We start from the raw sequence: 22,929 nt of genomic DNA, 5'->3' as shown, positions 1-22,929 counted from the left end.
CCCCCCCCCCACTCCAACAACACTCAGTTTGTTTCCTGCGATTAAGAATTCCTCATATCAGTGAGATCATATGATACATGTCTTTCTCTGTTTGACTTATTTCACTCAACATAATACCCTCCAGTTCCATCCACGTCGTTGCAAATGGCAAGATCTCATTCCTTTTGATGGCTGCATAATATGCCTTGGACATTTTCTATATAGCTGTTTGTTAAAGACATCATTATCTTCTTTTTGTAGCTAATTGAGCCTTGAGACAGATTTGTTTTAGAATGAGGATCCAGCAAACATTTATTTCTCTCAACTGGTTTATTTCCTTCTATCAGATGATGTGACTCAAACAGCACCCAAGGCTTTCTTTCAGGTTGTCAGGAAACCCAGCACGGCCTGTAATGCTTTATTACAATCACAGAGTCAAGGAGGATCATACACTTCATTCCTCTTCCTATGTAGTTTAATATTATCAATTTCTCTTTTAGCTGGCTTGCTGTAGGGGACTTTAAAGGCTTTACCAAACAACCAGTCTGTACCTGAGACTGATTCATATAGCTTAGCATTTAACGGATTGAACGTTGCTCTGGATGTGATCCAAACACTTTGTAAGTAGAGTGTCTTCAGAAGACCTGGGTGTCTAACGATAGGGGAGCAGTTTAATAAATGTGGTGCATGCATCCACCCCATTGAGACTGTAGATCCTAAATTGTAAAGAAAATCAGTCCTGTAAGCCCTTACAAGGAGCACAACATGCCACTGACCGGCAGTGAACATGTATGCACTTAGGTTTTGAACATAATATTGAGTGGGGGGGGGAGGGAAAGGCAGCCCAATCCACCCAGTAAACGTGGCAGAGGCGGCCACTTGTCCCCCAGGATCTGCTTTCCATTTCTTCCATAGGAGTGGGCTTTTAGAAGGAGAAATGGCTTCCTGGAAAGAAGACTTTCTTTTCTCTCCTCTCTTGCAGTGGGATGCAACCCTGCGGCCAGGTCCTGGCGGGTGGGGTGGGGTGGGGTGGGAGGCGTGTGCACAGTTGAGAGGCGCTCCCCATAAAGGGAAGGGGAGAGCCTTTCCTTGTCCCCTTCTCAATTCTCTTGCCCTGCAATGTGGGCCTGATGGGGAGGGCCACACCCGGGGACGGTAGAGCAGGAGGACAGGGGGGCCCCCCCGTCTCATCCCAGGAACCTTTCTGCTCTGACTCTTACGGGAGAGAAAAAATGGGCTCATGTCTCAGGTAAGCCCCTGGTATTCTGGTCTTGGTTCCAGCAGCTGAACCTGTTTCCCCATGCCCCATGATGCTGTTTCTGGAAGTTTAAAAGAAGCAAAAGAATATTCTGTATTTCTGGATATGTAGATTTAGCCAGCCTTGGACTGGCCAGTGGCTGACATGAGGGGTGGGCGCCGCAGAGGCGGAGGGAGGGGACAGAACGAGGGAGAGGAAGAGTACAGCCGGCTTTCTCTGTCTCCTGTATGTCCGACCAGGACAGGCAGTGATGAAGGATGATGATGTCGGCACGTGTGAGATTTTTGTGAGTGCTCATGCCAAGCTCTTTCCTGCTGGCTTTTAGCAATGACTTTTGTCCCTGTCTGAGGTAAGTGACTGCGTTTGGAGGACATACTGGTATTATCCGGTCCCCCGACAGACAGCCATGGAGGACACAGCGTAGTTGTCACTGTAGGAGGGAGCCGCGAGACGGAGTGGGGAAAACAGACGCTTTGGCAGTTTGCCGTTAAGGCCTGTGGCACAGATGTTGCCAGAAGGCTGGCAGGCTGCAAGGGGCCACACAGGTAGCATGTACCTTGGCCCAGACTCTAGACAGTGATGTCACCCGCTCAAAAGCCGAAACTGTCAGCAGCCTGAGTGACTCTGTCTCTTGGGGCCAAGCTCAAGTTCATCAGGCTCAGAGAGTCTGAACCTAACCAGAGTGCAGAGTTCAGACAAAGTAGACTGTTTTCTCCGTGTAGACAAGCAGCAGACTCCTCTGTGTAGACCCCGAGTTGTTGTCAGAAGGTGACTTAGAGGACAGGGTAAAGACAGAAGCAATTGGTTGTGATATGCTTCTATCTAGACTGGAAAAGACTGATGGGTCCGTCTCCTTCCTAGGGACAGCCTTGTCCCTCTCCCCACCCCGAACTGATTTAGGTCGGGCACTGTATCCATTCTGTCAGCCAGTGGTCACACGGGTCATCTTACCATCTGACCTTTGGAGATTTGCTTTTCTTCTTCTTTTCACATTATTTTTCCAAACTGGATACCACACGTGCACTGGATTCTCCCCAAATGAATCTAAGGTGCATTCCAACTGGGTCACTTTGCAGTTTGGGGATTCCCAGGCTTTTCGGGGCACACGAACAGCTAATCTCCTAGCTTACTCCCGTAATTTGCCAGTCACATCTAAAATACGGCAGTTTTGCTGGCTGTCTGAGGAAAACCTTCATTCTCTTACCTTTAATTCTTGGGGACCCTCATGTCTGCCCCCACCCCCATTCCAGGCGCATTCCATGATGCTTTTGGTAGTATTTTTGGATGAGTTTCTTCCTGGCACATACATAGGAGGGTCTTCTGGCTACCCAGCTGTCCCTGCTTTCATTCTGTTTGCCTAGGTGCAGAGTTGCCCAAAGTCTAGTCCTTGATCCGATAGGTTTCTTTCACTGCCTGGTCCATGGCTTCAGATACCATTTTTACATAGCTGCCTTGCAGGTCTTTATATTTAGTCTTGACTGTAATTTCTATAATACAGTCCTGAAACTCATAACTTATTTAAATGAATTTTTGATAAGATAATACATATCATGGTACAAAATGCAAAAGTTCCAAGAAAAGACAAGTGAAAAAGAGGCCTCTTTTTGTCCTTGGGTAGAAATTTATCCCATTCTCTTCCTTGGAGGCAAGTGTCCTCATCATTTGGGCCATTTCCACCCCGAATGTGCCATACTCTGAAATCAGTGTATGTGATGACAGAGTTAGCACCTTCTGTTTTTTTTTTAAGACTGTATGTATGTATGTATGTATGTATGTATGTATGTATGTATGTATGTATTTATGAGAGAGAGAGCGAGCACGCACACACGCATGAGAGCAGAGGGAGGTCCAGAGGCAGAGAATCTCAAGCAGACTCTGTGCAGAGTGCAGAGCCTGATGCAGGGCTCGATCCCACGACCCTGAGATCATGACCCAAGTCGAAACCAAGAGTCAAACACTCAACCCACTGCACCACCCAGGCGCCCCAGCATCTTCCGTTTTTAATCCCAGCTTTCCCACTGGACATTCTCACTTCCTGTAAATGCTGTCCATACCTTCCCAGCCACCTCAGCTCAAAGCCTTGGTGTTTTCTTTTACTTGTCTTCCCCTTTTGCCTCATTTATATATTTTTATTCACCATATTCCACTGCCTTATTCTTCACAGTGTATTTTGCAACAGACTTTTCCTTTGTTACACTGGCCTGTCAACAGCAACCAACCAGATGGTGTGGTAACCTCCCGGCTCACACAATATTTGACTGATGATTCCCCTGAGAACGTGAACGTCCACTACTGTACTATAACTAGAAGGATGGTTGATGGATTGTCTACACGATGCGTTTTTGTTTGCACAACTCGCCTTCAACTGGATTATGGGCTCTCAGAGGACAGGAATCATTGTGCGCTATTTCTGGTATATTCCTTTTAGCACTTGACATGGTCTTATACATCGAGCCAGTTCTCAATATGTATTTGGCAAGTGATGAGCTGAACATTGTTTTTTGTTGGTTTAGGTAAGATGTGGGCATTTTGTTTTTAAAAACATGGAAAAAAGTAAGTGGCAGGGAATATAGTGGCAAGACGTTGAGAAGATAGCCGGCTATATTTAGGAGCATTTTTACCTTTTCTTTTCCTCGACCTTGTGGTGGTTTTGAGGTAGGTCACTGAGGAGCATGAGGTGACTGCGAGGAGGCCTAGGAGGCTATTAAAAAAAAAAAAAATCCACGTGAGAAGAATGGTTGCCACTGTGCAGAACTAGGTGCCTGCCTATGGGCGACTGACATGGGGCTGACTCACAGGGAAGCGGCTTTGATGGGGACAGGGATGGGGAGAGAAACAATGTTCACAGGGAGGAGTGACAGTTACCTCTTGCATCTGCAGAGTTAGGGGAGTTCGGGAGATTTGGAGGTAAGTTTCTGGAGTGGGGATGGGAAGATCGTGCTGGACCTACAGTTGCCAGAATCCCTGCTTTAAATCTTCATGTTGGGTGGATTAAGTTCTGTACTGAAAAATTGCTTATTATGGAAAATTTCAAACTCTGGTTATTGACTTTGGATACTTCCCAGACACCAATTTCATGACTCAAGAAATTGCAACCAAAATAGGAAAGTCGAGACAATACTATTATGGTATTGTCTTGGTATGGTATTACATGGATATAAGTCACCTTTTCTGTGAAGTTTTCCTCAACTACTTTTTCACTTAAAAGAATGATTCATTCTGTTCCCTACTGTGTCACCTGTTTCTGCCTCTATTTTATGGTGCTTGTCACAATTTGACTGGCTTTATAATTAGTTATGTGTTCCCAGGCTGGCGGGGGTGGATGTGGTGTTGGTAGGGGGCTCAGGAGGGCAGGTTCTCCATGCCTCCTTAGCACCCAGCCCAAAGCTCTCTCCTCCTGGAATGCAGCATACGCCTGTTCAGTACCAGCTCTTAGAAGGATGAACAACAGATTGTCTTTTCTTTTCTTTTTTTTTTTTTTAAGTTTATTTATTTAAGTAAACTCTACACCAAACGTGGGGCTTGAACTCATGACCCTGAGATCAAGAGTCACATGCTCCTCTGACGGAACCAGCCAGGCACCCCCAGCTTTTCTATTATAGCTTCTCCACCGTGTGTTTTGTTTTAAAATAATTTTATCAAGTAGGCCGTTAAATATGATATAGTTTTGAGCCGGGTCAAACTTAAACCAGTGAATAGTTACATTTTATTCTGCTCTCATAAGCACATAAAAGATTTTGCTGGGAATATGGTGTGAAGTGTTTCTTGATGTGTCGTTAATGTCGACTCTGGTTATTGACTTTGGATACTTCCCAGACACCAATTTCATGACTCAAGAAATTGCAACAAAAATAGGAAAGTAATCTTTTCAGATGCTGTTTTGTTCCCTGCCAAAACTTAAACATATGGTGCAGGGGGAAAGGGGCATTATGTTCACAGTTTGGGGAACTGTGTATAATCTATTAATGGTATTTGTTGTCAAACTATAGTTTTCGGTTTTCATGATTTCATTCTTTCAGCAAACATTTCTTGAATGATGACCACGTTCCAGACATCACGCTGGGTTCAGTGGAGTTTGCGGTATCATGGGGAGGACAGACATGCAATAACAGTTAGGTGGGCACCAGCTAATTTGTGCCAAAGCTGGTGCGGTTTCGGATGAGTCCTGCAGGTGAATAGGAAATGGCCAGGTAGACAGGGGAGGGCACGGTGGGAACTGGGAGACAGACCTGGCAGTGTGGACAGCACGTGCCGAGAGCAGAGAGGTTGGAAATGGCCTGGCTTACTTCAGTAGTTAGCTATCGTTTCGATTTCTAACAGGAAATATATATATTGTGCACGGTAGAAAATTCAAATGGCTCCAGAGTGAAAATTAAATCCTGTCTTTCCTCTGATCCCCGGCTAACTCCGTTCCCTTCCATAGAGATACCAGTGTTACACCTTCGTGTGGATATCCTTTTAGGGAATTTTGCTGCATTTAAAAACCTGAGGTAGATTTTGTTTTTTCATTTCCCACGCGAAAGGTAGTGTGCTATATAACTCATTCTGCACCTTGCTGCATTCTTTTTAGTATAATGGCTACAGACTTCGTTATATGAAGGGACCACAATTTATTTAGCCGGTACCCTTTGGAAGAGGCACTTAGGCCTTTTATGACAATGTGTTGTTATCCATCCCGTGAAGCCGATTGGAATAAGTGAGCAGTCGTCCCAGAGTGCAGAGCTGAGGGTCATAAACATATTCACCTCTTCATTCAGATTCTGTTAGCAAACAAAAAGTCCGGCATATTTGGAAAGGAACCAAATAGAATTTCAAGAAGTGAAAACCGGTCATTGACATTACAGACTCAGTGGATAAAGAGCTGAAGAGAGAATTAGCAAACCAGACAAATGGATCTGAAGCAATTATCCAGAAAGTGGTACAGAAAGGCAGAAGGAAACTACACCCACGTGCCCCAGCACGACACAGCAGTGAGACGTGATGCACCCAGAGCCGCATGTGAACATGGATGACTCTCATAAGCACATTGGGGGGTGGAAAAAAGCAAGTCACCGAATAATTCATATCACACATAATTCAAAGACATAGAAAATGAAATAACACAGATCCACAATTAGACTCTAGGGGCATAATAAACACCCAGTTCAGGGTAGCAGTTTCCAGGGGGTGGGGTGAGGGCAAGTTCAGGTGTTGATTGGGAACAATATAAAGGGTGCTTAGCTCTCTTGGTAAGACGCTGTTGATCAAACTGAGGGATAGCCACCTAGAGGTCTGGTAGACCATTCTTAGCCTGATAAAGTCTTGTGAAATATATTAAATATACAAAAGAGTGTAGATAACTTAAAAAGTGGAATAAACACCTCTGTATTTACTGTCCAGCTTAAGAAACAAAATTACCGGTACCTTTGACGCCCCCCCCCCCCCCCCGCCCCGTGTATATTCTTTCCCAATTATATTACTCTTTATCCCCTATATGTAGTTCTATTTTTGGGTAGCTGATATATTTCATAGTAAAGTTTTTTGTAGTCTTACCATAGTTAACTTACTAGTATAGGTCATCATCAATTTAAATTCCTCCTTTTTTAGAATTGTTGTAACAATCATCTGAGCTAAAAATTATGTATTGTGTGCCTCTGATTAAATTTCTCAACACCACACATTTCAGTATCTTCCTGAGTAGGTGATGTTTTAAAAGCATTAATGAAAATTAACCTTTTGTCTGGCTCCATCAGTTCTGATCACAGAGAACAGAGGTATGGTAGTTTCTTGGCTAGTGCCCTAGGAAAATACTTTTTTAAAAGATTTTATTTATTCATTTGAGAGAGAGAGAGAGTGTGTGTGTGCACACACAAGCAGGGGGAGAAGCAGAGGGAGAGGGAGAAGCGGATTCCCCACAGAGCAGGGAGCCCGATATGGGGCTCAATCCCAGGACCTGGGGATCATGACCTGAGCCGAAGACAGATGCTCAACCATCTGAGCCACCCAGGTGCCCCGAAAATACTTTCTACAAAAGTCTGAGTTCATTCTGGGAGGGCAATCTGGGGAAAGTCTCCTTTGGAAGATTAAGAAGAGTCATCGTGGTGGTAGTATGGGAAAAGGAAAGACAGACAAAAACCATCTGTGGAGTAGCAGTTAAGGACCTTGTGTTAGAGCAGTGGGACCTTAACTTTCCATCTGTAAAAGAAAGGTTTCCTAGTTGTGAGGTCGGGTGTGAGTTAGCTGCAAGGCTATTATTCTAGAGAAGCCCCCTGCAATTTCTCAGAAATAGTGTTATTAGTCAGCTCGGGCTGCTATTAACAAAACACCACGGACTGGGTAGCTTAAACAAGAGAAATTTATTTCTCACAATTCTGAAGGCTGTTAAGTGTAAGATCAGGATGCCAGCATAGTTGCGTTCCGGGGAGGCCTCTCTTCCGGGCTCGCAGACGGCTACCTTCTCGCTGTGTCCTCACATGGCCTTTCCTCTGGACACGTGTGCGCGGGAAGAAGAAGCAGGTGTCTCTCCCTCTTCTTATAAGGCCACCCGTCCTATTGGATGAGGGGCCCGCCTTATGACCTCACTTAACCTTTATTTCCTCCTCAAAGACCTTATCTCCAAATTACAGTCACGTGGAGGGGCGGAGGGGTTAGGACTTCAACATAGGAAGTTTGAGAGAACACTGTTCAGCCCATAGCAGATAATTTATTTTGGTTGCTAGTCTTTGAATTCAGGTGAATTCTTAAATAGGTTTTGTTTTCTTTAATTTGCAAAAATACACCGTCATCAATTAAACCTTTGGTGAGTGCGGTTCTGTTTCTGTTCATTGATTTCCCCATGTGTTATGAAAACCCTACCTTGTCACTCGGGTGTGTCTGTAGCTTCGCATTTCAGGTTAAGGCTCAGCCATCCCTTAGTAATTGTGGTCACTAAGAGCAGCAAAGGTAGGTGCTGTTGTGTGCTCTGGTTTCGTGGCTCTCTAAGATAACTGCGATTAGTGCATCCCTTTATTTGCAGTGCTACTGAACTTCAGAGCCTCTAGGAGGGTAGGTTCTATAATATGCCTCATAAAAACCACTGGAAGGTTTTTAACCGGTGAGAGTGCTTGAAGTGTATTCATTAATTTGGGCCAAGTTCTAAAGGCTAATAAATGTGGGTACCCTTGCATTTTGTGGCAGGTAAGAGGTTGAAAATAAGTAGTTGCTTTCTTGGGGTTCAGAACTAAGTGTCTTTTCCTATGACTCACATAAGGTAATTCTTTGTTAACAGATGGCTACTGGCTAATGTCCCCATAGTCTACTGTCATTTATTGTGTGGCTGTGGTGGGTCAGATGCAGGAATGGCTGGTGAGTACTCCCTGAGCATTGCCCTTGGGAGAATTAGTCCTGGGGATGAGGGAGGGGCTGTTAAAAGGCCTTCACAGTGCAGTGCAGTTGTTGCTCTGATAACAAGAGACTGTGTTCTGGAGATGCATGGTGAGCAGGGCAGCCACATACGGTTGTATAGGTTGTGCCCTGAACAATTCCACGGAGCATCTTTCATGTGGAATTCTGCGAGGGCAGCCCTGATTGTGGAGAATCCAGTCCAGTCCTGAGGTATCAGGAAGGGCTTCCCTGCCTGGAAGACGTGATAACTATATTGTGACCTAAAGGATAAGTAGGGCTTAACCCTGTGAGGATGATTAGGGAAGACAGAGTGCAGAGAGAATTCCAGACAGAAGCTCAGAGGAAAGATTGATTAATTTGTGTCAAAAGGTAGCTGGTGTTCATCATCTGAAAGTCTTGGCTGGGCCTTTAAGGAGTGGCAGACAGGTCAGGAAAGTGGGTGATAATCCACTGTGGTAACCTTTGTAGTCCTTTGGCAGTTGACTTGAATTTGATTAATGTGTGTAATTGAAGGGGAAATACACAAAACAGCAATTAAAATGTGTTGAGTGATGACAGCCACAGGTGGTATTGTCCTTGATTTTGGAAAATGGCAGTGTGTGAAGCAGAAACAAATAAATCATATACCTGGTCTAAAACAGAAAACCGATCCTATAATTTGAAAGGTCCCTAGACCTAATCCAGGAATTTGCTGGCTTCCCATTATCTTCCACTCAAACATATCTGTGAATTTTATTTTAAAAGCATTTTGAAGAAAATGTGCTTAAGAATATGGGTGGTCATCTATACTGTTGGTGTTCGAGGGGTTGAATTAGTGATACTCTCTGTTCCCTACCAAAACTTTGAACCAATTGGGAGATAAAGGAACCAGGTCAAAATGTCTCATTGATTAGTGGCAGAGCTTGGAGAGTGTGGTTTAAGGGTGTGGCAATAATGGGATTCCTGAGGCTGTAACCCTGGATTAGGCAGAAATAATCCCTCCAGCCCTGGAAGTGTTGAGCCAGCATAGGCCCCACCTAGAATGAGGCAAGTGTAATCAACCTACACTTGGGTACCATATTGTACTCCTCTAGTTGAAAGTTCAGTCATGGAGCCCAAGTCTGCCTCCTTGGTCCTAGTTTTCAATGAAAGGCTTTTCCAGTCTTTCATTCTACCCTAGAGTGAGGATCTTCCTTTTGTAAAGATCGTCAGAAGGCTATATGGTATATGGCCATGTGTGGAGAAGTGCTGTACAGCACAGCAAGGATGGGAAGGTTTTTGTGGTGGCTCACCCAAGAGCTTCATGGGACAGTATAACAATTCTCCCATGTCTGGTGGTGTTAAGCAGATATCTAAGACCTAAAATCATTTCTTCTTTTTATTCCCAACTGTGACATTCCAGATTTGGGGAAGCTACTTATAATTGATGGTGGTTTTGAATCACAAAAACGTGTTCCATCTTGGTCTTAGTCAAATCTCTGGAATGCCAGCTGCTGGAGAAGAGGGGCATTGGATGGGAGGGTGAACTCTTGCCTGATGGGCTTGATTTTCACTATTTTAGTGTCTTATATACTGGTCAGAACAAGACAGAACTTCTATCTTAAAGAGCTATGGACTCCGTTTCTTTCTTTCATCAAAGTCATCCTCTATCAGGGTAGCATTACTCCCAGGCTGGCTGTTTGGTGATTCACAGATTTCCTGGAGTATTATCAAGAGTTACTGGATGTGGAGCAACTAGAACTCTCATACACTGCTTGGGGGAAAGGGGTTGGCACAAAATGGCATAGTAACTCTGAGAAATGACTTGGCAGATTCTAATAAACACACACTTGCCCTATGACTGAGCAACCCCACTCTGGGTGTTTACTCAAGAAATGAAAACACATTCATGTAAAACCCTGTTCATGGATGTTCAAAGCAGCTTAACTTGTGATAGCCAACAGCTGGAAACAAGCCAACTATCCCTCAACAGGTGAATGGATAAAGAAACTTTTGTATATTCATACAATGGAGTACCAGTCAACAGTCAAAAGGAGTGTTAATTCACTACTTGGGTGAATCTCAAGGTACACAGTTTCCCAAGTAGAAAAAATTTTTGGCAGTTTTTTAAAATAGTAAACATAGATTTATCATATGACCCGGAAGTTCCACTCCTGGGCATCTGCCCTAGAGAAATGAAAACATGTCCATGGAGACTTGTATGCAAATATCCAGAGCAGCATTATTCATAATAGCAAAAAAGTGGACACAACCCAAATGCTCATCAACTGGTGAATGGATAAGCAAAATATGGTATATTCATACAGTGGAATACTATTCAGCAGTCAAAAGTAATGAAGTACTGATACCTTCCTTCCACACAGATGAACCTTGAAAACATTACACTCAGCAAAAGAAGCCAGACACAAAAGACTACATATGTTATGACTCCATTTATATGGAATGCCCAGAAAAGGCAAATCTATAGAGACAGGAAGTAGATCAGTAGTTGCCTGGGGCTGAGAGTAGGAAATAGGAAGTGATTACAAATGGAAATGTTTCAAAATTAGATTCACTTTCATCGCACACTGTGTAACTGGGTGTGGAACGGGGTGCTTTCTTTTCTCAGAATTTCGGATGGAGCTTTCAAGCTCAGAACAACCCCTGTGTGCTGTAAACAAGCCCACAGTAGTAGCCAGGTGGAACTGGTGATCCTCTACTCCCAGTTGCTCATATAGTGGAAGTGAAACCTCTTTAGAGAACAGTGCATCCATGTACCTATTCCCCAACTCCTTAACAAAGGCTTATCAATAGAGACATCTAAATATTACAGCAGGTGGATGGCAGTCTAGAATTACAGCTAGCTGAGTGTCGACTTGTTCAACTGTCCTCCCAACAGCTTCGGTCACAGATGCAGGAACTGGCACCTGACTCATGGGGCCTAGTTTCTTTAACGGCCGTGTGGGGTTTTTGAACCACACTTTGTCCATAATTAAATTCCTTCCTCATACCACCAGTTTTTTGATGAGCATATATATCCACTATATATGGGGGGAGAGGTTTCGTCTTCCTTTTAAAAATTAGAGAAGTTGGCAGTTGTACACCATCAGTTGCGAAGTGAGTTGTTTTAGTACCTCCATGGTGAAGCAGTCTTAAATTTTTTTTTTTCCTGAAAAAGTCTTGAGTTTTTGCATCTTTGGAGTTCACCATCTTAAGCCCTGTCAGATGTCAATGGAATTTCATCCATCTTTGGTTTCTGTAAGATTTTGAAACTGCATTCTTCTCTGATATTAGTCAGCTACGTGTGAAGTCAGTGATTCTTTTTCTTCAGCAGCTGACATCTTATGTGCTACGTTTCTGGCCCACATACATAATAGGTTATTTCTCTTTGTAATCCAGAACGCTATGATGTTGATCTGTAAAATCTTCAATGCCTCTGTTGAGCTCCATCATTTTTTTTGCATGGATACTGACTTTTTTGAGCTTTTAAAGAAACTTAATGTTTTGTTTTAATTCCTTATAGTTAGGACCTTTTTACAGTTCCCCATCAGAGGATGTCTTCCAGATCTAGCAGATGAAAATAATGCCGTTCATGATTTTTGTACACCTTTATCCTTTTCTTACCAAAATGCACCTCCACAGCCCTAATATCTTACTCTTTCTTGAAGTGGAAGACAGTAAACATGAACTTAATATCATAGCGATGACTCTGTTTCTTTGTGCCATGAACTACAGTGATAATAAATATAAATCTAAGATGCTTGAGGAGTAACTCAAAATCTGCCTTGAGTTAGCAGTGTATCCTGTTGTTTGGTATCATTTTGGTCAAAACTATCAGGACGGTGTTGACCTTGTGTCTTTGCTGTGGTGTTTTATGTTGCCACATTTTCCCACAAGGGGGCAGCAGCATCACCTTCACTGTCTCCCATCTTTAAAATGGGTGCATTGGGCCCAGGTAGGGAGGAAAACGTTTTATCAGTATATAAAAACAATATTCATCAGTTAATAGCACTTCTAGTATGATGGTGATGGTTACTGGAGAGAGGAGAATACGAGGGCATTTCCTGTAATTGAGGAAGTTGTCTGCAAATATAAAACTCCTATAAGAAAAAATTTCCTGTTTCCCCTTTATACAGTACTCACACCCAACACTTCTGTAACCAGATGTGTGGGGATTTTCCCATGCCAAGCAGTTCTCCAGCTCTCTAATGGGTAGTGACTGGGTGTCCTGTGATTCAACTCAATTCTGACACTACCTGCCGATGGCATCAGCTCCCACAGGGTAAGGGCTCAGTCCCACAAGACCCCCCCCCCAAACTTCAGGTATCAACCACAAGTCCCAGGTGGTCACCTGCGCTTCTGGCCGACCAGCTACACATCAGAGGTTCCCATGACGCCCTCCTCAGGTTCGGTCATTTGTAGAATGGTTCAAAGAACTCAGGAAAATAGTTTACTTATTTTATTGCGGGTTTATTATAAAAGGATATAATTCAGGAACAGCCAGATGAAAGAGATACATAGGGCAAAGTATGAAGGAAGGAGTGTAGAGCTTCCGCGCCCTTTCTGGGTGCACTACCCTCCCCACACCTCCACACGTTCACCAACCCAGAAGCTCTCTGAGCCCCCATACTTTGGGGATTTTTATGGAGACTCCGTTACTTAGGCATGGTTAAATTAACTCATTGGCCATTAGTGATTAACTCTACCTCTTGCCCCTCTCCTGTACCTGGAGTTTTGGGGCGGGGTTTAATTTTTCAACTCTGTAATCATGAAGTTCGTTCCCTTGGCAACCAGCTCCCATCCTGAGGATAATGCAGGAGCCTCCAACCACCAGTCATCTTACTAGCATACAAAAAGACACTTGGCACTCCCCTATTCCAAGGGTTTTAGGAGCTCTGTATCTGGAAATTGGGACAAAAATCAAATATATTTCCTATTCTAAATGACAGTATCACGCCTCATCTTTCATTAGAGTAGTAGTCATCGTGAAGACCCTGTGGTAGCATGATTTACCGTCTAGTTATCTCCAGTAACAATGAGGTAATACCGCAAAGAAACCCTGAGTTCTGGGAAGCAGCTATTGATTTGGGAGGAGGATAGTCTTCTGTAAATGATTTACTTTGATTTCCTGATGAAACATTAAAGTGAAATCGTGTGGCAGGTAGCCTTCAGACTCTGCAGGTCATCCTGCATTATGAGTGTTGAAGGGCTATGGAATCATCTCTTGTCATGTAAAACTTGATCAGAAAATAATTGCGTGGCTCAGTTGGTTAAGCGACTGCCTTCGGCTCAGGTCATGATCCTGGAGTCCCGGGATCGAGTCCCGCATCGGGCTCCCTGCTCGGCAGGGAGTCTGCTTCTCCCTCTGACCCTCCCCCCTCTCATGTGCTCTCTCTCTCATTCTCTCTGTCAAATAAATAAATAAAATCTTAAAAAAAAAAAAAAGAAAAAATAATTGCCTGACCAGGGAGTGAAGAAATAAATAATAATAATAATAATAATAATAATAATAATGAAAACCAATACGAGCTCCATCTGGAGTAGAGAGCAACCCCAGAGAACCTTGAGCAGAACCCCACTCTGGCGACCTCATCACCATCCTGCCCAGGGAGGAGCTGCGGCTGCCACAGCCAGCCCTGGTCACCATCCCCTGCACTGTGACCCTGAGCAGCAGGGCTGAGGCCCAGCAGCCTCCTGCCACCCCTCCTCAGCCCTGCCACCACCCAACGTGGCTCTGTGGGCAGGGTGGAGGGAGTGGTGACCCACCAGCAGGGACAGGAAGGTCATCGTGACAAAAGTGTAAAGAATAGTAAAATGGTTCAGTGTCAGAAACAAATCTGGTTTCATCCACAGGAATGACACCAAGCGATATATACTTGTCCACTAGACTGCCATAAAGAAGAAACCCCAGGAAGCACCTTCCCAATGCAGAGGCTAGAGAAACTGGTTCGATGTTCCTGACAGAGGAAAGGGTGCAGAGGCAGCAAATGTTGTAGAGAACGGTGGGGAAAGAAAGAGGATGCCAAGCCCAGCAGCGCACACCTTACTCCATACAGAGACCCTATGAGTGTTGACCAGAGTCTTCCAAGCCTCCTGTGTAGGGAGAAGGGCACTGACAATCAGGGTACAGGAGAACAAGGTAGACCAGGGAGACAGACTGTCCATCAGGGTTAGAAACTTGCGATTCTCATGAAGAGAAGCAGGAAAATCAAGGAGAAGGGACCCACGGTCAGCAGCCACCTCAGTGTAGGGTGGCTCCCCAACTTCAGTTACCAGCACAGACACCCAGGAAACCCTGACCTGCAAGATGGCTGAGAGGCCGCAGCTGGGAAGTCCGTTCTGAGGCTGAGTGGGGAGAGACTAAGTGCTAGCTTACCATCTCTGACATCATCCCGGTTAGTCACCCAACAAGAAGAAATGAATATGAAATGCCAGCAAGTAAGATCTGGACAAAAGATCGGTGCTGAAGACCTCAAGTGCTTGCCCCGTAACCTGATGACCCGAACGATCTGCATTATGGGGTTTTTATTTTTTCCCTAAAGACGATATCCTTTTTTTTGGTAATGATCAACGTGTTTTTCTTCTACACCTTTAAAGGTTTGTTTTGTTTATTTATTTATTTATTTATTTATTTAAAAGATTTTATTTATTTATTTGACACAGAGAGAGACAGCGAGGGAGGGAACACAAGCAGGGGGAGTGGGAGAGGGAGAAGCAGGCCTCCCGCTGAGCAGGGAGCCCGACATGGGGCTCGATCCCAGGACCCTGAGATCATGACCTGAGCCAAAGGCAGATGCTTAACGACTGAGCCTCCCAGGTGCCCCAACCTTTAAAGGTTTTAAAACTGTTTTATATCTGCTTGAGATTATTAAGAATCTCGTTTTTAATTTGTAATGAACTTTTACAATTTATTTTTTGACAAAGGTCAACCAGCTGCAAGTATCTGTTAATACAGATCTTTAATAATAATAATAATAATAATAATAATGCAGTACAGACACAAAGTTTGGCTTATAGAACTGTATTTTTCTTTTCTTTTTTTTTAAGATTTTATTTATTTATTTGACAGAGAGGTAGAGAGCACAAGTAGGCAGAGAGGCAGGCAGAGGGAGAGGGAGAAGCAGGCTCCCCGCCAAGCAGGGAGCCTGATGCGGGGCTCGATCCCAGGACCCTAGGATCATGACCTGAGCTGACCATGATCCCGGGGTCCTGGGACCAAGCCTGACGGGCTCCCTGTTCAGCGGGGAGTCTGATTCTCCCTCTCCCTCTGCACCCCCCGACCAGGCTTGTGCTCACACTCTATATCAAATAAATAAATAAAATCTTGGGGGAAAAAAAAGAACTGTAAGAGTGCCTGGGTGGCTCAGGCGGTTAAGTGTCTGCCTTTGGCTTAGGTCATGATCCCAGGATCTTGGGAGCGAGCCCTGCATCGGGCTCCCTGCTCAGTGGGGAGGCCTGCTTCTCCCTCTCCCTCTGCCTGCCGCTCCCCCTGCTTGTACTCTCTCTCTCTCTCTCACTGTTAAATAAATAAATAAATAAATAAATACAATCTTCTAAAAAAACTATTTTTCTAGATTTCACATATTGTTCTTCAACAATGTCTTGTGAGTTCTCATATGTCTTGGTGATAAGAGACATTATAGAACATTATGCACAGAATATAGTAAACGTAGAACTTTGTTTTTCTCATGGAACTTGCTCCATTAATGGCAAAATGAGATGGGGAACATTTTTAGCATTCTGTCTTTTAATACCGCTAGCAAAGAACTGACTATAGAGAGAAGTCAGAAATCTTCCTCCTCAGAACTGTAGAAAGTGTCTTTTGGCGATTTATGTTTTCTTCACATATCACTCATCTTTACTGTAGCATATGGGCCTTCTGTCCAGGACCAAGGGAGCAACACTCCTTCGCTGTGGAATCACATGCTTATCCATAGTTTTGCTGAGTTTTTTTTTTTTTTTCCCTAATGGGAAACCCCACCTAAGACTGGAATGAGACCTAAAGACTCGTAGCCACAGCCCTAAGAAGACAGCTCTGTAGTCTTGGAACCATGATCATACACATTTGCACTGTGGTGTTTAGCTCCCTGAGGGATATAATTACTTCCTGCATGATACCCAGTACTTGCAATGATCTAAGCAAAAGCATTTCTTTTCTTTCTGTCTCCCCCACCCCCATTCCTCGGGTGTGTGGCAAAAAGCAAGTTGCATTTTTAGGAACTAGAAATTCTGTGGCCTGGTCCTTGCTGGCAGATGTCCACAGGACTGGCCTGAGGGCTGTTGCTGGTACAGATCAAAGCTCAGCAGTTCTGCTTTGTGCTGTCCTTGGCAGAAACGACTTTGCTTCTTATCATTCCATCTTCCTCCACCAGAAGCCTGAGAAACGAGACACGATCACTTGGGAAAAATACTCAGTGCCATGATAACCAGGAGAGGTACTGTCCTACCTCGTCCTCCTGGTGGATGAGGGACTCGTGCTGGAGGAGGTTAACCCTTTAGAAGGACCATGCAGCTGCTCCTAAAATACACACTTCATGCCTGGGCTCTAAGATTACTTCTGTGTTTCTTAGTTGTTGCAAATCCACCATGTCATTATGTCCGTGCTTTCTGTCCTGCAGGCCTGATGGTTTGTCCCCCCCCCCCCCCCCCCCCCCCGTTTCAGGGCTCATCGTTGGGGTGATCCTGAGGTACGGCACCCCTGCCACCAGCGGTCATGACAAGTCACTCAGCTGTACTCAGGAAGACAGGGCCTTCAGCACCTTATTAGTGAACGTCAGTGGGAAGTTCTTTGAATACACCCTGAAAGGAGAAATCAGCCCCGGCAAGATCAACAGTGTAGAGCAGAATGACATGCTGAGGAAGGTGAGCTGGGGAACACTCAGCCGTTGGGGTCCTGACATGATTTTTGACTTCCTGATTCCATCTTGGCCTTGCGGAGAGAAATCCTTGCAAACTCCTGGAGCATGGGTACCTTCCTGGCTCCCAGTTTTGCTAGGAAGCATTGGGGCTATGATGAGGAGAAGAAAGAACCAGATGTGAACTTGAGCCTGTCAACTTGGTTAGGGTCAGGAGGTGACGTGGGCTGCCATGTTGTGCCGTGGTTTGTACGTCACCACTCAGCCTGTCTGTCCATGCCCATCTCTTCCTTACGATGTCTCTTGTTATGGTTTAAGGATGGGGTTGTTTCTTTCTTAAAATAAGATTGGTTTCACTCTGGGCACCTGGGTGGCTCAGTCAGTTAAGCGTCTGCCTTTGGCTCAGGTCGTGATCCTGGGGTCCTGGGATCGAGCCCTGAGTCGGGCTCCCTGCTCCGCAGGGTGTCTGCTTCTCCCTCTCCCTCTGCCTCTCCCCCCACTCCTGGTCTCTCAAATAAATAAATAAAAATCTTAAAAAAAAGAGATCGGTTTCACTTTAAGCTCATTTATTCAGTGTTCCCGACTGTAAGTCTTAGTTCTTCCTGGTTCTTTTGCCGTATTCTCCAAATACTTATTTAGTGCCCATTCTTATTGGTGAGTGATGCAAAAGGCTTAATGAATCTTTGGAGGGGAAATACCTTGTTGTCTTAGAATTTGAGTCCAATAACTGTTTTTCATTTGACGTTGGGGGTAGCTAAAATACACGACCAAGGGATCATATATCTCTTCACTCGGGTGATTTCCAAGAGAAGCAAGAGATCTGTATTTATCCACATATAGTCTCTTACTCTGTAGACCCAGGCTTATCAGCAGGGAGGCTTCTGTCTAAGCTCTGGGCAATCCAGGTTGTGGGGAGTCTCTTTTCATATAGAACAAGGCGAATGCGTGCGAAGGCTTGCGGTCAAAGGCAGGGTGTAGCCTGTGCTCTGCAAATTAAATTCTTACTGTTTTTAGGATCTACCCTAATCCTTAAGGAAAATTATTCTCAACCAGGAGCATAATGCCCATCTTCTCTGTGTCCTTAAAGGCAGTCCTAGTGAACTCGTCTCTCTCAACCCCTCATAAGAATGCCTGGGATTTCCATAAACATTTGTGAAATTAAATGCAACTGAGAAAGATATTCAGTGTAATCACCACGCTCATGGCTGTTTTGAAATGGCAGCTTGGGTCTGTACAGGGTAGGACGTGGGAAGAAAAGGGAAAAGAACCCAACCCATTTCCATCTTTTAAATCATAATAGAAGGTGATGCTGACTTTCGCTCCTGTTACCTTTAGGAAAAGGTTGATTCACATCCCTTCTGTTTAAACTTTGCTGCACGAAGCAAAGGTGGGAGAGCAGACAAGGCTGAGATCGTTGTTGTTGGCTAAGGGGCGAAGAGACGGGCTGAGGCAGCTTGATGCACATTATTGGAGTAGGTGGCAGGAAACTCTCGTGCTGGTTCCCACGTGACTGTGGCCCCAGCGTCCTCATACTGAGTCTTGTCCAAAGCCCCTTCTCATTCTGACGCTCCCTGTTTTTCATACTACTCCTGTCTTCAGCAAGAAGATCGAATAAAATGTAATTTGCAAGAACCATTTCACTTTTTTTTTTTTAAAGATTTATTTATTTATTTGATAGACACACACAGAGAGAGGGAACGCAAGCAGGGGGAGTGGGAGAGGGAGAAGGAGGCTTCCCGCAGAGCAGGGAGCCCGATGCGGGACTCGATCCCAGGACCCTGGGATCATGACCTGAGCTGAAGGCAGACACTTAACCAACTGAGCCACCCAGGCGCCCCTGAACTGTTACTTCTTTCCTTTTTTTTTTTTTTTTAAGATTTTATTTATTTGAGAGAGAGAGAGAATGAGAGAGAGCACATGAGAGGGGTTAGGGTCAGAGGGAGAAGCAGACTCCCTGCTGAGCAGGGAGCCCGATGCGGGACTTGATCCGGGGACTCCAGGGTCATGACCTGAGCCGAAGGCAGTCACTTAACCAACTGAGCCACCCAGACGCCCCAACTGTTATTTCTTAATATATATTAAACAACACACGAAGAGCAGGAGTCAGAGTGCTATATGGAGAAGAACATGGCCGTCCACAGGGGGAACTGTGGCATCTCTCTTGTGACGAGTCCACGATTTCTCACATTTATCTTATTTGCTTCGAATATTCAAACTTTAGTCAGTGGCTGAAAATATTAAGCAGATAATATAGCACCAACTGGTATTAAACTAGAAATTGACTTCTCTCTCTTTTTTTTTTTTAAGTAGGCTTCATGCCCAACTCGGGGCCTGAACTCATGATCCTGAGATCAAGAGTCGCTTGCTGTACCAACTGAGCCAGTCAGACATCCCCCCCCCCCGACTTTTTTCTTTTTAAACTTTCAGGTAACGTTTGATCCAGAGGTCTTTTTCAACATCCTTCTGCCTCCAATTATTTTCCACGCTGGCTACAGTCTAAAGAAGGTAAGAGGTTTTTGCCAGTATTTCTTAAAGCATGGGGATCTCTGTGTTAAAGTACCTACATAATTTTCTAGTTTTTCCCTTCTCCCACATTGCTTATTACTGTGTTCTGCACCCACTCAGAGATTATAGTTGTCTCATCATCAGTGATTCAGCTCTGTTTTAAAATCTGGAGTGCTCCTATGTCGCCGGTAGGAATATAAGCTGGCGTGGCCGCTCTGGAAAGCAGTTTCATGGTTTCTTGCAAAGCTGAAGTTGAAATTACCGTATGACCCCACAATTTCATTCCTGAGGACTTCTCCCAGAAAAGTGAAAACTTGCGTTCACACAAAAGCCCGTATGTAATTGCTCATAGCATTTATTTGTAATAGCCCCAAACTGGAAACAGCCAAAATGTTTTGCCGTAGGTGCACGGTTAAACACACAGCCATACCGTGGACTACTACTCGGCAATAAAATGGAACTACTGATACAACAATTCGGATGGACATCAAAGTCATTATGCTGAGTAAAAAAAATCTAACCTCAAAAGGTCACGTACTGTATGATTTCATTTATATAACATTCTAGGCATGATCAAAGTATAGGGATGAAGAACAAATTAGTGGTTGCCATGGGTTAGGGATGTTGGAGGTGAGGGGGGTGTGACTGTAAAGGAGGTCTTGGTGGTGATGGCACAGTTCTGCGTCTTGATCACAGCAGTGGATCCATGAATCTACACATATGATAAAATGACACAGAACTATTCACACACTTTGTCCCGATGTCAGTTTCCTGGTTTTGATCTTGCACTATGGTTATATAAGGTATAAGCGGTGGAGGAAACTTAGTGAAGGTACACAGGACCCCTCTATACTATCTTTGCAATTTCTGTGAATTTATAATTACTCCAAAATAAAAAGTTAAAAAAAAAAAGCTATACCTATCTATCCTACTCTCCCTCTAGATTTAGGTTTTCTGTACCAAAAGATGTATCTTTTTCCTGCCTACTCTATGGGGTTGTCAAAGTATCTAAATCTATATGTCAGCTACTGACACGTCACAGATAGGAGATGATTTTATGGGTATAAGCAATGTTATTCTCTAAGTGAAGAATTTGGGAATTCCTTATCAGATCAAATGGGTGAGGACTAATTTGATATCTTAAATAATCTTAATGTATCATCAAGGTCATAGTTGCTTTAAAATGACACCAAATCACTGGTTGTGAAAGCCATTCTACTGGCTGAAAAACACTTTAGGTTCTGCAGAGCCTTCCCTCTGTCAGCCTCATTTTCCCAGAAGAAAAACAAATAACAGGCTTTGCCAGTTAGCAATTTAAGTTGTTTTTGCAGTGCCAGTCTTTCGGGCTGTCTGCTAGCACTTCAGTCTCTTTCCTTTTTAAATAGTCCTTAGGGTGGCACTGAAATAGTTGGTTTGGAGATGGTTTTGCCATCTGTGATTAAAGCTGCCGTCAATTAAATGTGTAATAACCATTCCACCACTTGACTGCGGGTATGGAAACAGATATATTCAGACCCTTTGACCTACGCACCTATAGTTGTCATGTGGACACGGGCCTTTGTTTGTTTGTTTGTTTGTTTTTCAACTTGAAAAAATATCATCAGAATTAGCTTTGATTTTGTGCTACAGCTCCGTTTGCTTGTGGGGCCTGTTGTCAGGGAAAGAATTCACCTGTAGGCGCCTTCGTGTTCTGCACACTTCTCCCACCAAGCTTACTCTGTCTCGGTCTCTCTGGCTCTGTGGCTCTGTGTCTCATGGTAACATTACCCAGTGAGGAATGGGAGGAGGAGTAGAAATGCAAGTCTTAGAATGGCGCACCTTCTCATCCTGATCTGTTTTAGGCTCATATTCTTGAAGCCTTTACCAGGGCATGCCATCTCCTTTGTCTCTTTTTGCTGGCCTGGAACGGAGAGGGAAAAGTAGGGGAGACTGAACCAGTCATGGCCGTGGCAACCACACGTGACTGGCCAATTAAGAAGAAGATGAAAGACCTAGGATTCCACTAGCAGCCAGGACTAGGACTAGGAGGTGCCGTACTTTCTTCCCTAAAAGGATGTGGTAGGAGTCGAGAAGGGTAGCTGGTGTGAGTGTAATGCCCTGCGCTCGGAAGACCCACTTTCCAGGTCTGGTGCTGCTGTTTGGCAGATGCGTGACTCCGGGCGGCGCACTCCACACCTTTGAGCCTTAGATGCCTCTCATGCACAGTGGTCCCCAGAGCACCTTCGTGAGAATTGGATGGGCTACTCTGTGTGAAAGTACTTTGTAAACCGTGAAGTCGAGAGTTGAGCACTTGGTGTAATAATACACAAATAAGTGACATGGTCCACCTTTCTTTTCAAGGTGTAAAATTCCAGTTCATATCAGCAAATATGAATGGCGATGGCTAATTGTGTGTGTATGTGTGTATGTATGTGTGTGTGTCATTTTAGAATATGTTATGGGTGTATTTGAAGTGGCAGATTTATATTCCTAATTTATGTGTGTGTGTGTGTGTGTGTGTGTGATAACTGCTTTTATTTAAATGGGTCAAAGATATCTTTGTTGATCAAGAAATACACATTTAAGATAAGTTTCAAAGGCCCTAGTCCATTATCACAAATCATTCAAACACCTATCGTTGCCCATTTAAAATATTTTCACTCGTTCCTTTTCAAACAAATTTGTGATGGAAAACACCCTCACATGTGCGCTGGAACAATCTCTGAGACAAATGAGACCACGAGAGAATCCCTGGGCAGCGTGCAGTCGGCTTCTCCGACGTCCGCACTGACGCCGAGCCGCTCCTCCCGACCTGGGCTGGCCCGGGCAAAGACGCGCATCCGGCGCCGTGGCCGCGTGGAGGGGGTGGAGGTCGTGGAGGTCTGGCGTCTGTGCCCAGGCTCTCCGCGCGGGGACTCGCTACGCCACTGATGAGCGCGAAAAGCAGCACGCTCTGTGTGCAGCCAACCCTTGCACCTGCGCACTGCGCCCCCCCCCCCCCCCCCCCCCCCCCCCCCCCCCCCCCCCCCCCCC

The 22,929-nt window shown here is 44.6% G+C and overlaps 1 protein-coding gene across 2 annotated transcripts in view; it reads left to right on the top strand.

Annotated features, from left to right (window-relative positions):
• SLC9A7 (solute carrier family 9 member A7) overlaps positions 1-22,929 on the top strand; it is a 132,833-nt gene that overhangs the window by 42,659 nt on the left and 67,245 nt on the right. For both annotated transcript variants that reach the window (XM_035003628.1, XM_035003621.1), the window contains exons 2-3: positions 17,220-17,419; positions 19,840-19,917. In XM_035003628.1, coding sequence (XP_034859519.1) covers positions 17,220-17,419; positions 19,840-19,917 — 278 coding nt within the window. The remainder of the gene's footprint in view (positions 1-17,219; positions 17,420-19,839; positions 19,918-22,929) is intronic.

The sequence above is a fragment of the Mirounga leonina genome, unplaced genomic scaffold, assembly GCF_011800145.1.
Source record: "Mirounga leonina isolate KUSES-001 unplaced genomic scaffold, KU_Mleo_1.0 Mir_101609, whole genome shotgun sequence".
NCBI lineage: Eukaryota > Metazoa > Chordata > Mammalia > Carnivora > Phocidae > Mirounga > Mirounga leonina.
Note: the sequence above shows the minus strand (reverse complement) of the source record. Positions and strands in the feature narration are given on the sequence as shown.